General features: G+C 49.0%; 1 protein-coding gene across 1 annotated transcript in view; it reads left to right on the top strand.

Moving 5' to 3' along the window:
* Positions 1-17,061, top strand: part of CPXM2 (carboxypeptidase X, M14 family member 2) — a 135,598-nt gene extending 118,537 nt beyond the window's left edge. The window contains exons 11-14 of the mRNA XM_065923497.1: positions 2,739-3,036; positions 8,247-8,386; positions 10,253-10,352; positions 15,722-17,061. Of these exons, the coding sequence (XP_065779569.1) occupies positions 2,739-3,036; positions 8,247-8,386; positions 10,253-10,352; positions 15,722-15,975 (792 nt within the window). The 3' untranslated portion in view covers positions 15,976-17,061. The remainder of the gene's footprint in view (positions 1-2,738; positions 3,037-8,246; positions 8,387-10,252; positions 10,353-15,721) is intronic.
* Positions 17,062-17,661: the final 600 nt, after the last annotated feature.

Raw genomic sequence — 17,661 nt, 5'->3', positions numbered from 1 at the left:
GAGAACATTTGATATCCATTGATTGGGAAAATTAACAGTAGCCAAGCGTTGGGGAAGATACAGGACAGTGAATCTCTTACTCATAGTGAGAGCTTAAATTAGCACAGTAACTTTGGAAAATAACTTGATTATTTTGTAAAGTGAAATATGTATGTATCTATGACTGCAGCTATACTTGTGGCCATTTATGCAATATAAATTTCGGCACAGGTATAGGAGATCTGGACTCGATCCTCGGGTTGGGAAGACCCCTTGGAGGAGGGCGTGGTAACCCACTGCAGTATTCTTGCCTGGCGAGTCCCCACGGACAGAGCAGTCCGTGGGTCACAGAGTCGGACTTGACTGAGCGACTAAGCATATCTTCGCGCAGCCCACCGGAAGATGGCGCACGTTAAGAGCAGCGCTGTTCACTGCAGCACACCCAGAAAATTTTCTACATGCCCGTCATAACAAGAACAGATAAATGATTGAAACCTTCATATTGAAGTGAAAAGACTGAACAATATAACTTTATGCAACACAGATTAGTCTTACAAACATGTTAAGAGGGGAAATTTACAGAAGACAACAGTATGTTACCCACCCTTTTTTTAGATCAAAAGAAAATAAAGCCAAGTAATACATATGTGTGTGCATGCGCATTCGCTCAGTCATGTTCAGCTCTCCGCGACCCCATGGACTGTAGCCCACCAGGCTCCTCTGTCCATGGGATTTTCCAGGCAAGAATACTGGAGTGGGTTGCCATTTCCTCCTCCAGGGGATCTTCCCTGACCCAGGGATCGAACCCTTATGCATACATGTATGGAGTTAAACAAAAGAGACTCAGAATCATGTTGTTTAGGGTATAGTGATTACCTCTGAGTGAGAAGCAGGAGGATGGGAATCACAGATGTGTGCAGAAACGGTCAATAAAAGCTGACCATTGGGATGGATGGTAGGTTCACAGGTGTTTATTATATCAAAATATGAAAGAAGAGGACGAAACATGGATCCATAATGATCCTGCATTGTGAGCTGAATTCTATGCTTCATCCAACTCAAGGCCCTGATGTGTTTAGGAATAAAAACAAAGCTTAATGAATCCTTCAGGTTACTTTCATTCCTTAATCAATTTGCTATACAGCACAGTTAGACCATTTCCAATGTTTATTTCTTTTCCATTATTAGTTTTTTTTTCTACTGGAATTATCTTCAGAGATATCAGTAACTTATGACAAATATTTGATTCATTGATCAGTATTTGACCATATCAAGTTTTCCAGTTTTAGCTTTTGTTTCCTTGCTTTCTTCTCTCCTTCCTTCCTTCCCTTCCTGCCATTCACCCTCTTTCCTTCCTTTTTTCTTTTAAATTTTTAGGCATAAAAAGTTCAGCATACAAAACTAGAGAGGGAGCTGTAGAGAATCCCATCCATGTACCCATCTCAACATGAACACATATAAATTCACATTTCGTCTACATATTCAGTCACTTTCTCCTCCTCCCCAAGACTATTGAAGAAAATTCCAGACATCATGTCATTTCATCTGTAAATATTTCATTAAGTATCCTTAAAAGATCTGACTCTCTTTTAAAGCCATAAATTACTATTATCATATCAAAATAAACTATCTCTTAGTATTATAAAATATCCAATCAGTGTTTGCATTTCTCCTATAATCATTTTCCATTGCTCTCTCTTATAGTCTGTTTTAACTGGGATCTAATTAAAACCCATTCATTCTGATTAGTTTATAAGCCTTTCAACCCTTCTTTAAACTGTACTTTTCTCCTGTATCACTTTCTCCCTTTTTTCTTGTAATTCTATTGTTGTTTATCTTGTAACAGCCATAATATAAGCAACTAGATTGTCTTCTAGCATTTTCTACTGTCTGGATGCTGCTAACTGTATTCTCGTGATGTAATGTAGCATATTTCTCTGTGTTTCTTATAAGTTAGCAGTGAGATTCAGACCACTCAGCCATGTAGACTAGAGAGGGGTTGGTAACGTAGGTCTCATCCCGCCCAGGCCTGTTTCTGTATGGTGTTTCACTGGAACACAGCCATGGTCATCATCTGGGTGTTGTCCAAGGTACCACACTGCTCCAGGGGTAGAGTTGAATACTTGCTTCTGGCAGACTTGAGTAGTTGCAACAAGAACTTCAGGGCCCTCAAAGCCTAAAATATTTCCTATCTGGCCCTTAATAGAAGAAGTGCTGACCCCTGCACTAGAGGCTTCCTCACACGCAGGGTGGATGGATTTTTAGGTGTGTGTTCTTTCATCAGGAGAGAATTGTGTTTGCTTCCCTCTCTCTATGCTGTTTGTTACCATTCACTTCACTTCAGTCGCTCAGTCGTGTCTGACTATTTGCGACCCCGTGGACTGCAGCACGCCCGGCTTCCCTGTCCATCACCAGCCCCCGGAACTTACTCAAACTCATGTCCATCGAGTCGTTGATGAACATTAATTCATTGACTGACCCATGAATTCAGTGAAGTTGCCAAGTGCTGATCCTTTAATTCTGTCATCCCCTCTTTGTGTACTAACTGGAGTATTCCTCCAATAAGAAATTTCTCTTTTTATCCATTACTTCCACAATGGCCAGTTTTCCCTAGACAAATTTTGAGGTTCTAAATTTTGCTCCGATGATGCCAAAAAATGACTGCTTTTCCAACTATGTCCCTGTTTGGAAAGCTCAGGAGAGAAGGCAGTTTCCTTCTGCTCTTATTTCTCAAATGTGCTAAATGGGCGTGTTCACAGGTGGCCGTGGAGACCAGGGCGGTCATAGCCTGGATGGAGAAAATCCCCTTCGTGCTGGGTGGCAACCTGCAGGGGGGCGAGCTGGTGGTGGCCTACCCCTACGACATGGTGAGGTCCCTGTGGAAGACCCAGGAGCATACCCCCACGCCCGACGACCACGTCTTCCGCTGGCTGGCCTACTCCTACGCCTCCACGCACCGCCTCATGACGGACGCCAGGAGGAGGGTGTGCCACACGGAGGACTTCCAGAAGGAGGACGGCACCGTCAATGGGGCTTCCTGGCACACTGTGGCCGGAAGTAAGTCTCTGATGGTCCTGCTGTCATCGTGGGGCCCAGTGACAGTGGGCCGCTGGGTGGAGGTGGGGGGACCCTGTGGTCCAGCTCTCCATCTGTCCTTGTTCTCAGCAGAGTAGCTACCGTAATTAACCATGTATGAGGTGCGAGCACCCTGCCTAGGCTCTTCTTGCACCTTCACAGTAATCTTCGAGTGGATGTGGCTTACTCCCCTTGTTATAGAAGAGGTAGCCGGGGCTTTGAGATGGGAAAGGGATCTGTCCAAGCTCCCAAGGAGCAGAACTGGGATCTGTCTGACCCTGTGGTCTACTCTTAGCCGCCGAGCTGTCTGGATGTTACAGGGTCAGAGTTGGTAAGCGTAGTCTTAGGGGAATTATTGGCCAGAAAAGCAAACCCAGCGAAGGGGCAGAGAGCACACTTGTGCTTTGCAGCCAGCGCGCTGTACCCGGAGCCGTTCCCACCGTGGGAGACGCCCCGTGCTGCCAGCCCTTGGAAGGAGAGGGCGGGGGAGCATGCTCAAGACTTTTTCAAATCTCTCATTCACTGGAGGCCGACCCCCCACCCTCGTCCCACCAGGGCGTCTGGTCAAAGTCCCAGTGTTGTGATGCAGGGAATGTGATGTCCTGTCCCCAGCATCCACTAAGGACAGAGAGGAAGCCCAGCAGAGACTTCAGGGATTCTTTTGCAGCAGCCAGAGGACCTCATGGTCCAAGTTTCAGGATCAGCCCTTTGTTTCCTGGGTCAGGGCTGCTCCTGGCCTAGAGTTCTCGAGTGAGGAGAGTTGAAGACATCACATTCCCTAAGGTGTCTCTGCATTGGGATGCCATGACCCCAAACGTAATGTTCATTGTTCATTGCTTATTTTCTTGACTTTGTGAAGGTTGGTCAAACTACTCCATGTCAGATAGACCTCAGTTCAAATTCTAGTTCATCACGTAAATGCTGTGTGGCTCTGGACAAGATACTTTGCCTCTCTGAATTCCCGTATTTTCCATTTGTAAAATGGGCTTGATGTTAATGGCGATAATAAGGACGATGATGATGGCCACCCTGGGACTGTTGCGAGGATGACGGGGATGGTGGATGTATGTTCTGTGTCTTGCTTGTCAGCAGCACTATTATAAATTCCCACCCCTCCTCTCCCCCACTTCTAGGAGCGTGCTCACCATGAAACCTCTTTTATGAGCATATCCCTGTTCTCTGTTTTACTCTACTGATTCACTTTAATATTATTTTTCCTTTGCTAGAGATTCAGCCTTCACAAACTTTTCAGGTATGTTTCCACTCTGGGGGAAAATTTTTTTAAAAGAGTAGGCATATTTGTTCCCTTGGCCATTTTAAGAAACTAAAACATGCAGAAAGCTTGCCATTTTTTCCTTGGTTACAAACCAAGCAGACTTGTTTTATTTTTCTCCATCATGGCTTTGCTCTGTTCAAAGTAAAAAAAAAAAAAACAAAAAAAAACCCTAATTATCAGCTATCAATACCCCTAGCCCTGTCTATCAAGAAAAATATCCTAATAGCCAAAAGCATGCTTGCTTGTTCAGTTCTAGCCCTAAAAACCTACAATAATCTTTATGAGGAGTATCTGCTTAGTTTTTGTGGCCGCTGTGACTAAATTAGGTTCGGACACTGCGGAATTTGTCAGCAGCAGGTCAATAGCACCGTTCTGAGAAGTCGGTTGTTATCTAATCACATGGGCAGCATTTGATTTGTTTCTATCCATTATATTTTCCATTATGCCGGGGACTTTTGTGGCAGAGCCATGTGGTGGCTTGAGCCTTTTTAATCATTCTTCCTGCAGGCGGTGTGATGAAGCCTGCAGATTCATTTCTTTGTAGACTAATGAGATGCGATTTCTAATTTCCTTTCCTCCCCCCGCCTCTCCACTCCTCCTTTGTGTTCGGGTCTTGCTGGCTCATTAGCGGTGACCGACAGGTCTTAGCTAGTGGGAGTGGGCCGCTGGGGAGAGGGTCTAGTCCTGCTCAAAAGGCACATCGTTTGCTGTGTGTGTGTTTCAGCTCCAAAGAGATCTGAGCCCTTCTTTGTGTCAGCTGCCGTCCGGCGTCCTCTCCCCGATGAGGAAGGCAGATGTGACAGCTCTGGGCACACGGTGCTCTAAGGAATGTGATGTCCTGTGTTCCCGTATTGAAGCCGTGACTAGAGCAGGATGCCAGGCCCAGGGAGAACATAGAGGAGGTCTCGCCATCCCCAGCCAGAACCTGAGTCTTGGGAAGTGCTATCAGGGTCGCCCCACACCTTCTGCCCACACGTTTCACTTTTGAAGCCATTTCTCACCCAGGATTCTCTGCTGCACCACATTCACTAAAGGACTGGAATTCGGTGTTAACCATAGCCTGACTCAGGCTTTTCCACCATTCTCCTGGTTTCTCATCATTTTGCCAATTCTTTGAGCACTTCCGGTGCTATTAAAGATAGACACTTATTGCAAAGGGGCATCCCAGGTGGTACAAGTGGTAAAGAACCCGCCTGACTTTGGAAGAGACATCAGAGACGTGGGTTCAATCCCTGGGTTGAGAAGATCCCCTGGAGGAGGGCATGACAGCCCATGCCAGTATTCTTGCCTGGAGCATCCCCAGGAGAGGACAGAGGAGGCCTGCAGGCAGGCTACAGTTCCTAGGGTCACAAAGAATTGGAAACAAGCAAAATGACTAAACATGCATGCATGCGTGCATGCACTTACTGCAAAATGGGAGGCCCGCCTCAGAGTTTTAAATATCACATTTATTTTAGTACTAACAGGGTCTAACGGTTGGGGTAATGAGGAGTGTGTGTGTGTGTGTGCGCGCGCGCGCGTGCTTGGAGCAGTCCTACGATTCAGGAGGACCTGTCTGTCTTGCTGCTCCGTGGGCGCGGTCCACAGGCCACCCTGCACTGTCTGGGATTCCATGTCTCAGGTTCCACTGAATGAGCTGGCCTGGCATTTCGACCAACCTCATTCAGCCAGACCAGGCCCTGCAAGGGATTTTCCATGAACTTGACATTGTTCCAGCCTGTTTATCCCCCTGCTGTTACTTTCCATATTTTATCACAAATGTGATCAAAGGTCAATGGCTGCTGACACGTGAATGGTTCAAATCTGGAATCTGGTAGAGAGAGAGAGAGAGGCCGTATGTTTTGCACCATTTTCTCTGTGACTCGACCAATCAGGCAGCAGGTTGATACAGAAGTGCTGCTAACACCCAAAGCTGTGATGTGATTTTTATACAGACTTTTGTGCTTTAGGATGCTCCATTGAGCACTCCAAGGAGGGAGGGAAGATGGGACAGGTGAGGCTGGTGGAAGCACAGGAGGACCTTTTACTCCCGTCCACAGAGGAACCAGTCCTGCCGACTCCTGCTCTCTGCGGCCTTGACTCTCAGAACCCAGGGAAGGCTCAGTGGAGGCACCTTCTGCAGGGGGAATCCTTCTGGCTGTCACTTAGGACACAGTAGCACTGTGCTCTTGCTAATCACCCTGTTGCCCAAAGCTGAAATTGTTGGGCAGAGATCCCCTGAACTTCATGCCATCTGACATTCATTTGTTCATTTGCAAATGTTGGGTACTTTAGTGGGATGGGGCCCCAAAAAGATATGTCCACTTCCTAATCTCTGGAACTTGTGTATGTGACCTTATTTGGAAAATGGGTCTTTGTAGATGTCATTAAGGATCTCAAGATGAGGTCATCGTGGGTTGCCCAGATGGACCCTAAAATCAGTGACAGATGTCCTTATAAGGGACAGACAAGGAGAAGACACAGACACTGAGAAGGCCCCGTGAAGACAGAGGCAGAGACGGGAGTGGTGTGGCCACAAGCCAAGAAACACCAAGGGCCATCAGGAACTGAAAGAAACAGGAAGAGCCTTTGGAGGGAGTGTGGCCTTGCCAAAACCTTGATTCTGGACTCCTGGCCTCTAGAACTATGAGAGGATAAGTTTCTGTTGCTTTAGACCACCCAGTTGGTGGTCCTTGGTACCATCAGCCCTAAGAAATGAACACAGAGACCAAGTCTTGTTGTAGGCATGTCAGGATGTATGCGGCTGTCTACTCTCCAGCTGAGTGGAGAGGGCATTTGTTCTACAGTCTCTGAGCAGGGGTGAGCAAGTTCTAGGCAGTTAGGGTTCAAACCCCAGCTCTGTCCAGATGTGTGATTCTGAATACATTCCCTAATGCATTCCTGGACCATTCTCTGCCTCAATTCTCTTGTTTGTGAAATTGGGACTTACCTCTCTGCTGGTTTGTGATGAAGAGTAAGTGAGCTTGGCTGCAGAGTGCTAAAGACAGGTTCTGGCTTATGTAGGAACTCAGTAAATGGTGAGATGGATAGCTATGTTCATGAGGTAGAATAGACAACTATAGGTTTCATTCCACAGTTACAGAGCTGTAGCTGAGAGCAGCATAACGACTGAGCTAAATTTAAACACTAAAAATACACATTATTAATGATACCTTTAAAAATAGCAAAATAAAAAGCAACAGAAACAAAAGAAAAAGAGACAACAAGAATTTAACAAGATAAAAAAAAGTGGGGCTTCTCTGGCGGCTCAGTGGTAAAGAATCCGTCTGCCAATGCAGGAGACACGAGTTTGATCCCTGATCCAGGAATATCCCACTTGCTGTGGAGCAGTTAAGCCCATGGGCCACAGCTATAGAGCCTGTGTCTGGAGCCTGGGAGCCACAACTACTAAAGCCCTTGCGCCCTGGAGCCTGTGCTTGGCAACAAGAGAAGCCACTGCAATGAGAAGCCTGCGCATCACAGCTGGAGAGTAGCCCGTTTGCTGCAACTACAGAAAAGCCCACACAGCAACAGATATCCAGCACAGCCAAAAAATAACTAAAATGATTACAACAAAGTTAAACAGGAAAAAGAAGTGATACCTCTATCCTAAAAGTAGTATTAAACTGATTTCAATAAAATGAAGATGATTTTATCTAGAAGACACTTATCTCAGTCCCCCTTTCCTCAGTGATGTTCTGCATATGCCTGTCTTCCCCCTAAACTGTTCCAGCTGCATCTTGTCTCTCTCTCAACACCCACCCCATCCCCCTTTCTGTTCCCCGGCAGTTGCTCTAATTAATGTTTTGTGTAGTGTAGATACTTGATGCCTCCTTGTTCAAATGAAATCCGCGGAGTCGTGTGCTTGATGTTCTTGCTGTCTCTCATGCCTCTCTGAGCACCGGGAAGCTAAAATGTTACCTGGTTGGCTTGGCAGGTCTCAACGATTTCAGCTACCTTCACACAAACTGCTTCGAGCTGTCCATCTACGTGGGCTGTGATAAATATCCACACGAGAGCCAGCTGCCCGAGGAGTGGGAGAACAATCGGGAATCCTTGATCGTGTTCATGGAGCAGGTAGGACGTGGGCACTCGGCGGGGATGGGGGCTCGCTAGGGAGCGAAGCCTTTGAGATGGCCAAAAGCCTGAGGTCAAAGCTCGTCCCATCATCCTGGGCTGGCGACTGCGGTGTTGTGTCTGAGTTCTGTGTCAACGCCAGTCGCTCCCGCTGGTTTGTGTGTGTGAGACTACTTCAGGGGCTCCAGATTGCTGCTCCATTGGGAGGGGTGATTTGTGTCCAGCCAGCATGCCCAGGCTTCCTGTATTCATCTGCTGGGTCTAACATCACAAAACACACAGGCTGGGAAGCAAGAGAAGGCTGGAAGTCCAAAATGGGTGTGTCGGCAGGTTGGTTTCATTCCGAAGCCTCTCTCCTTGGCTTGCAGGTGGCCACCTTCTCACTGTGTCCTCACATGCTCTTTCCTCTGCGTGTGCACACTCCTGGTGTGTCCAGGTTCCCTCCTCTTTTAAAGATGTCAGACGATAAAGCCCACTCGTCTGGGGCCATCAGTTTTTTAAAGATGCTATCTGCAAAAGCAGTCCACTTCTAAGGTACTGGTGGGGTGGGGACTTCAACATACGGATTTGTGGGGGACACAGTTCAACCCATAGCATCAGCTCAGAGGCTGAGGGCTAACTGCTGCAGGTAACTGAGTGCTACCTGGGAACAGTTCTGAATCATGCCAGCTAGGTTCTGCTTGGAGCTGGTGAGCATCTGCTTGTAGCCAGTAAGGAAGCCTTGCTGTGTATGCTAGGACCTTCACACACCTTTCTTTTCTTCTGTTCACAACGACACACCTGTCTCGTAGTATTGGGCAAACTAGCTTTCGTTTGGTACTAAAGCTAGCCAAGTAACATCCATTCTCCACTAAGGAATAGACTCACAGAAACCAGAGAGAGAAAAATGAATGTTGAACTTCAGATGACTCTACCATGACTCCCATTCATTAGGAAGTAAGATGCTGAGGCTGTACTGAGAGGTTGTCCTTCTTCCATGGGTGGCTATAGATGAGTCAGAAAAAACATCTTAGCCAAGGGCTTGGGCCGCCACCTTCCTGATACCTGGCACCTCCACATGGGTGGCAGAGGTTGGCACCAGGTTATATCAATAGCATCCAAGTCTGATCCATGAGGGTCCTGGGAGGGTCAGTGCAGCCCACAGTGCACCTTCCTGGCAGAGAAGGCTGTGAACCTGTTTTCCTTTCTTGGGAAGCCATGAGCACACTTTTCATCCCCACTCTGGAATTCTGTGGGGGAAGGCTCCTTTTTCATCTTATATACACAGAGAAAGAAAACCCTAGTCATTCTAACGTGATGACCCCAGTTTAGTCAAAGAGCCTCCTATGAATAAAATGCCCAGACGTAGCAGTACGTGTAAAGAGTGTCATTGGAAGTGATGGTATGTCACCTTGGATCTTCAGATGGAGAAACCCAATCGGTGTGTATCACATGATGCAGCTCATCAACGGGAGGGCCCTGGGGACTGAACTGTACATTACAGGAACCTCTTTGAGTCTTTACTGTCCTGTTTGAGTCTTAGAGTCTATTTTTTAAGTCTGTAGAGTCCAGGAAAGTCAAAATAAATGTGCCTGTAAAAATTAAGTTCCATTTTTACGGGATGTGTTTTTTAATGAACCATCTCAGATCCTCATATTTTCTCAACCTCTGGAACATTTTAACTCTGGTGGAAGAGTCTCCAGTAGATGGATCTGAAAGGGATACAGAAATTTCACCCCAAATCCACACAGAGTCGGGGAGCTTTTGAGCCAGACGCGGCTCTGAGGGGGTTCTGGGCAGCCCTGGGCTGGCGGTGGGTTTATAGCCCCGTTCGCTGTGCCGGATGGTCTGTGAGCTCCTCTGTTTCCCTTCATGTTCACCGAGTAGGTCCATCGGGGCATCAAAGGCCTGGTGAGGGATTTGCACGGAAAAGGAATTCCAAATGCTGTTATCTCCGTGGAAGGCGTTAACCATGACATCCGAACAGGTAACTGCGAGTGTCTGTAAACTGTTTCTCGGGAGGAAATACCCAGGTTCTTGAAGTGTTTGGCTTGCGTTAGAACCACAAGGTGAGGTCCGGAAACTTCATCCTCTGGTCTACCTTATCCTCTTTCCTCTAACTTTCCGTGGGAGACCCTATAAGCCAGGTGTTTAGCCTATGCTTTCTGCCTTCTTTCTGTCCCTCATTCAGGTGGAAGTCAGATGCTCAGAGAGGCTGGAGGACCCACTAAAGGTTCAGGAGGCGGGTGGGGCTTGGGTTGAGGTGTGTGAGCAGCTGCGTGCTATGTCCCTGCTGGTTCCAGAGCTCCCGAGCTGGTGGGAGGGCAGCCTGCAGACACCAGGCACCTGCCCACAAGCTGCCTTCTTCTCTGCTGATCAGAAAATGAGGTGAAAATATGCCCAGGCTTTCCCTTGGGCCCCAGAACTCCCATCACCTGGGATGGCACTTGATACATTCAGGGGGAAATGTGAAACAGAGACCTTGATTTTTGATGGACGATGTTGGCGCCATGAGGCAATGACAAATGCACGTAGCAGAGAATTGCTTGAATGCCTAAGTCAGATTGTCAGCAAGAGTTCTGCTGGAGATTGCGTGCCCACAGGCATGTTCAAACCGACACGCGGAGGTTTTCGTAGGGGTGGGGGTGACTTTAGAGGGCACTGAGTCTGCGAGGTCAACGCTTTGCTGTCAGCGGCAATGAGCAGGGCACTGGGTCCTGCATTGGCTTCCCGTGGTTGCCATGACAAAGGACCACAAATGGTGAGGCTTTAAAGAAACAGAAATACATCCTCTCTCTGTTATGGAGGCCAGGAGTCTGCAGTCCTGGTGTCGGTGGGGCTGATTCCCTGGAGCCCCGGGAGGGTCCTCCCTTGGCTCTTCCAGCTCCTGGTAGCTTTGGGTCCTCCTGCGCTTCCTTGGCTGTGTCACTCCAGTCTCTGCCTCCTGGCTCCTCCTCTTCTGTCTCTTCTGAGGACACATCATTGGATTTAGGACCTACTCATGTAATCCAGGCTGATCTCATCTCGAGAGCCTGAATTACATCTGCAAAAACCCCTTTTCCAAATGAGATCAATTCGCAGGTCCTGGGTAGTAGGATGTGGGCCACTGGGGGGTTAGGGGGTATGATGGCATCACTGGACCCAGGGCAGGTCCTGCCCAGGTGTAGGGAACGGACACACCATCAGCAAGAGGGAGGAAATCATGCTTGTCATAAAGAAAAGACTTCTTCAATCGCAAACACCCTTGAACTGGGGGAGATGAGACGTGACACGGACTTGGCCTGACCTGAGCCTGGTGGTCTGAGAGCTTACCCTGCGCCCAGGCAGCCAGCCGCCCTGGTCATGACGTGGGGTTTCCCAGACACACAGGGAGAGGCTGAACGGGCACGGAGCCAGGGGTTGAGATTCTCCATGGCGTGCCCTTCCCTTGTCCACGCTGTTCCTCCCGAAGGAGAGAAGGGGCCTTTTCCCCCACTAGCTGATCACACATGTGGGGACACTGTCCTCCCTGAAACGATCCCGTTTGACCTGCAGGGAAGCAGAGGCTCTGGGCAGGGAGAGGCTGGGATTCAGTCCATGTAAAGAGTGTCACCCTGCCCCAGGTATTCTTCGATGCCAGGCTCCCCGCTCATGTGCCTGACAGAGAAGGACAATTATAGTGCCAATGGGTGACACGCATCTGAAATGCCATGAAGCAGTGGACTACGGAGTGATGCCCTGATTTACCTTCTCTCAAGGCAGTTAACCTGTTTCTTCATGCAGCCGTTACTTCCCAAGCATCGCACCACTTGTCCCCCAGCATCTTACATCTACTGACCTTGAGGCTGCCCACTGGGCTGCATGGCGCTTGGTCCACAGGAGCCCCACTGAGCTGAACTGAACTGAACCGAGCCCCACATAGACAGGCACACACCGATCCATCAAGTCATTCACTTACTCATTCCTTCATTCCACAGATGCAGATTGTAAACTTGTCATGGGCCAGACAGGCAAGGGACGGGTAATCCTTATGGATCAAATGGGCTGCCTGATCTGGTTCTGCCCAGGACTTGTATTTTAAACATTATTAATGGGCTCCTATAAAAGACTGATTCGTTAAAGAGCATGGAGCAATCCTTGGACCATTAGCGCCTTGTAGGCAATGTGAGAAAAGGAGAGTTTTAAACAGAGTGGGAGATAAAATGCCCGCGGGGCCCCACAAGACAGCAGAGAAAACTCTGCTTGATGAGCTTGGAATTTCAAGCCCTTGTCATCAAGGAGAGTTTTGATGAGCTAATGGGAAACTCAGCTCGCCTTCCATTTATTCCCCAAAGTAATCTCCCAGCACCTTCTCATTACAGAGGAATCCCGTGTGTCACGGACGGTTCTTCATTCTGTTGGTTTCAGGGTCCTCCCGTGCTCCACATAAGCTCTGAATCTGCCTTGATTTCTGTCTGAGGCTTATGTGATCTGACAAGTTTTATTCCAGGAGGGATTTTGCATAAAATAAGCAGGCATATGAAATGGAATTCCACAGGGGGTGAAGTTGGTAAGGATGCTTTTTAAATGTGTGTAAATGTGCTGCCCTACACCTGGCTCAGATTGCCACGTGACTGTCTTTTGTTCGGGTGACACTAACCCAACCTGCTAATGAATGGCCCTCCGTTAGGACCCAGCTTCCATCCACCCATGCCGGGCAGTGCCAGCTCCCCATGCAGCCCCGCAGAATGCTGCCCCCAAACACATACCCGGCAGGGCACTATGATAGAAAGGCTGGCACACCAAAGACAGGGGGATCGAGGAGGGTGTGAGAGGGAGCCTTCTGCTGTTGCTGGGAGAAAAAGAATCACAAAGCCATCTTATAAATCTGAATTAGTAGTGCTGACAAGCATGTATTCTTTATGGATTTCTTTCACTCCTCTGGCCCCCTGAGCACCTCCCTTGGTGAGAACTTGGGCTGCCCCTTCCCCGGGGGGGTTTTAAACTGACCTCCCGTGTGTCCTCGAGGTGGACGCTCCCACTGAGAGGTCTCACCTCCAGGGGCCTTCATCAGGGGTAGGCAGCTGTTGGCAGGTGGCTGGTTCCTGACCTTAACTAATCCACCCCAGCGTTTGTGGGGAGAAAGTACCCACAGTAGGTGAGACGTAAGGTGTTGAACTTCTCGCAGGAATAGGGCATTTGGGTTCATGTTTGCGTGACTGCTTGTCTGCTTCCTGCTCAATCCAGCTGGCATGCTTGGAGGACGCACTGTTGAAACCCAGGGTTGAGTGCGAAAGAGGAAGCACAGGCCGTATGGAGCCCAGGGCTCAGCGCGGGGCCGGGGGGCTGCTCACACTCGGGGCACGAGGTCTGGAGGAGCAGAGGTGCCCCCGGAAGGTGTGCCTGGGAGCTGAGGGTTTGGAGGAATGTCTCAGGGAATGCCTGCCCTGCCCAGGAGGTTGGGATCACCTGATTAACTAGACAAAGATAGCAGGATGCGGCTCTTGGTCCCTGGAAAACCATGAAGTGACATTTTATGTAGTTGAGAACCTTGCATTTTCACTGGAGAAAGATGCAGGTGCTGAGAAAGACAGGGAGATGCCCGCCTGTGTTATATGCCCAGGGTTGTCATGTTGAGGCCTCTTTACCAGGTAGCGGACTCTGTGAACATGTGGCGAACAACTGCCTACGTATTTCATTTTTCACAACATCTTGTGCTTTTGTGAGCTCACTGCATGCCTTGCATGGGTCGTCTCAGATAAATAAGAGATTTGTGATGTCAGTTTAAACGTGGTACTTCAAAGTGTTACGTGTGTGTAAGATACAAATTCTCGTCCATCCATTAGAGGACTTCTGGACTCGTTCAGATGAGTAAACCTTGCCCAGGCCTACATAGCACTTGATGAAATCTGGCCTTTTCTCTTTAGACCAGACAGGAGAGATTGTCATAAGAGAGAAAACAAACCTGGCCCTGGAAGACCAGCTGATCACTAGCGGTGTGACCTTGTGTAGATGTGACACTTCCCTGGGTGTCCAGTTACTCCTGTAGAAACAGATGCTACACGACTTACCACGGAGCTTGACTTGGCCAATCCGATGGATTGGCGCTTGTCTCATCCTTCTGTGAACTGCGTCAAAGTTGACATTTTCTTTTTGGTCCATCTAGTCAAGGCTGTGGCTTTTCCAGTAGTCATGTATGGATGTGACAGTTGGACCATAAAGATAGCTGAGCGCCAAAGACTTGATGCTTTTGAACTATGGTGTTGGAGAAGACTCTTGAGAGTCCCTTGGACTGCAAGGAGATCCAACCAGTCCATCCTAAAAGAAATCAGTCCTGGGTATTCATAGGAAGGACTGATGCTGAAGCTGAAGCTCCAATACTTTGGCCACCCCATACAAAGAACTGACTCATTGGAAAATACCCTGATGCTGGGAAAGATTGAAGGCAGGAGGAGAAGGGGCTGACAGAGGGTGAGATGGTTGGATGGCATCACCGACTCGATGGACATGAGTTTGAGCAGGCTCTGGGAGATGGTGATGGACAGGGAAGCCTGGTGTGCTGCAGTCCATGGGGTCGCAAAGAGTAGGACATGACTGAGCAACTGAACTGAACTGAACTTTCTATCGCAAAGCCTCCTTAATGTCAGGGGTCCTAGTGATCTCAGCAGGTGTGGGTCCCCTGGGGAGGAGTGGCCTTGGCCTCAGACCCTGCTTTATTCAACAAGAATCTAGCCTTGAGCTGATGATGGACATGGGTCCAGTTAGATCCCTGTTGGATGCCTGATCAATGGTGTCACTGAGGGAGGGTGGGGAGGAGGCAGGGGACACTGCTGCAATGTGTACCTGCCCCTGAGGCTCCAGTTTTTCATGGAAGACCATGGAATGAGGTGGAGACATCTGGGACCTCCTTCCAGGTCACTTGGCCCAAGTCCTCTGTAGCCTTTTCCTTCTCTTTTTCAGAAGTGAAGAGCCCCACCCTCATACTACTAGTCTATATTTATAGCCATGCTAAGGGAAGCCAGGAAACCAGGCACAGATGGCTTTTCAAGATGGCATTCTGTGGCAAGGGCATACGGTTTAGAAGTTCAAGTTCATAATGAATGGTGTGTATTGTCAGAGAGAAAGGAATGTTAGCGATCATGTCTCCATCTCTGCTCATGCGTATTAACCCTGCAGGGAGCCTACACCCCAGTCCCCTTCCTGTTAAAACCATTAAGGTAACGTCCCAAAAGGAAAACATCTCAGCGTCCAAAATGCACTAAGAATTTGCATCTGCCGGGGCTCGAATTCCACACTGCCTGCCTCCAAGCCTCTCCCTCCCAGTCTTGGAATAACAGGGCTGGTTGGTATCTTTGTTAGAAAGGCGCTGCTCTCAATTCTCCTGTTTTCTTTTCACAGCCAGTGATGGGGATTACTGGCGCCTCCTCAACCCTGGAGAGTACGTGGTCACAGCCAAGGCAGAAGGTTTCACCTCGTCCACCAAGAACTGCATGGTCGGCTATGACATGGGGGCCACGCAGTGCGACTTCACGCTCAGCAAAACCAACCTGGCCAGGATCAGAGAGATCATGGAGAAGTTCGGAAAGCAGCCCGTCAGCCTGCCAGCCAGGCGGTTGAAGCTGCGGGGGCGGAAGAGACGACAGCGTGGGTGACCTCCCAACTCTTGAGTCATGCCCTGGACCCCTGCAAATTAAACCACCTTGGTTGTAGCTCCACAGAAGACTCACTCCTTGTTGTTTTCTCTGTAATTCATGAAGGCCTGGGAGTATGTGTGCACTGCAAAGCTGGTCCCCAGGGGGAACTTAGGATAGTTTCTTTGTTCTCATTTATCCAAATAACTTGGGCAAAGCAGCAGAGGAAGGCTGGTAGAGGTGAAATAATTCAACAAGCCAACCTGGGACTTGAGAGAGAGAGAGAGGGAGGAGCTTGCCTGTTGAGGGTCTCCGGGCTCTACAGGAAAGGAAACGGGTGCTTCTCCTGTTTGCGTGACAGTAAGAATCCCCGGTGCATTTGCAGTTTGCACAGTGAAAATCTCAGCATTCCCAGGGCTCTGCTGTCCCAAATGTTACCAGCTGAGATACTCACAGGCATTCTAAGAACCCACCCTCTCTGGCCCCAGGACATTCTGAGCTGCTGCAGATGAATCCTGCACTCTGTTGACAATAGAGACGTTATCAAGTGAGCATCAGCCTGCCTCTTAATTTAGCTTAGTTCCCCTTTCAACAAAGGATCACGCTCAGAAAGGGAGAGAAAGGCTGAAATAATTCAGGAGTGAGCGTGGGCAGCAGGCGTGCATTGGGTCGAGTGGTGTGCACTCGGGCCCACAGAGAGCCCCCCAAACTTCCTGCTGCTTCAGTTGGGGGCTCCCTGAACAGGGACAGAAGGAGGCGCTAGCCTCCCTAAGGAACCAGAGCAGTTAGCCTGGCTCTCTGACCTGCTGGGACTTGAAAAGAGCAAAAGAGGCTGACCGCCGGCCCTCCCTGTTCAATATAGCACTCTTTTCCTGGAAACGAGCACTCCTAAGCTGGCCTGACATCACCCTGGCGGTTATTTTTGGTATGTGGGATGCTGGGCCATCCAGATTAGACTCCATTTGATGAAAAGCTCTTAGAATTATCAGGGAGCGTTGGTGTGGGAGGGGTTATTGAATCTCCACGCAAGAGCACAGTTTGTCTCGCTTTTTATTAATGTTGCTGCCTCACTGACCTGGGAAGAAGAGAAAAATAAAGCAAGTGCTGAGATCCTTCTAGTCGTGTGGTTTTCTCGGGTAGACTTGCAGTCACCCAGACGCCGTGCCCCACCTCCTCTCTCTGCACTTGGTCACCCTGGAGAAGGTGCCTGGTCTAGAGGGGCAGCCTGTACCCGGTTCAGGGCCCGTAGAGGTGCAGCCAGCTCTGTGTCCCCTGTCTCCTGCCCCGGGGTGGGGATGGGGGCGCCTGTGCTGGGGTGAAGTCATCCTGACACTTGGGACCCACTAAGTAACTCTTGGAGCTGCCAGGGAGCGCCTTCCCAGAAAAGAGTCTCATGTCACTTTTTGAGAATCTACACAAGAGATCGGCAGCCTTATAAAGGATCAGATCGTAAATATTTTAGGCTTTGCAGGCCATAAAGTCTCTGTCACAGTACTCAACTCTGCTATTCTAGTACAAAAGCAGACTTACACCATACGTAAATCAAGCGGGCGTGGGCGTGTTCCAGTAAAACTTCATTAAAACATGTGGCAGAGACTTCCCTGGCAGTCCAGTAAGGGTAGGACGCTATGCTTTCACGGCAGTGGACCGGGTTCAATCCCTGGTGGGGGAACTAAGATCCTACAAGGAGGCCAAAAATAAAAGCAT

This window comes from Muntiacus reevesi, chromosome 2, assembly GCF_963930625.1.
Source record: "Muntiacus reevesi chromosome 2, mMunRee1.1, whole genome shotgun sequence".
In the NCBI taxonomy this organism is placed as follows: domain Eukaryota; kingdom Metazoa; phylum Chordata; class Mammalia; order Artiodactyla; family Cervidae; genus Muntiacus; species Muntiacus reevesi.
This window is presented reverse-complemented; position numbering and strand designations above follow the sequence as displayed.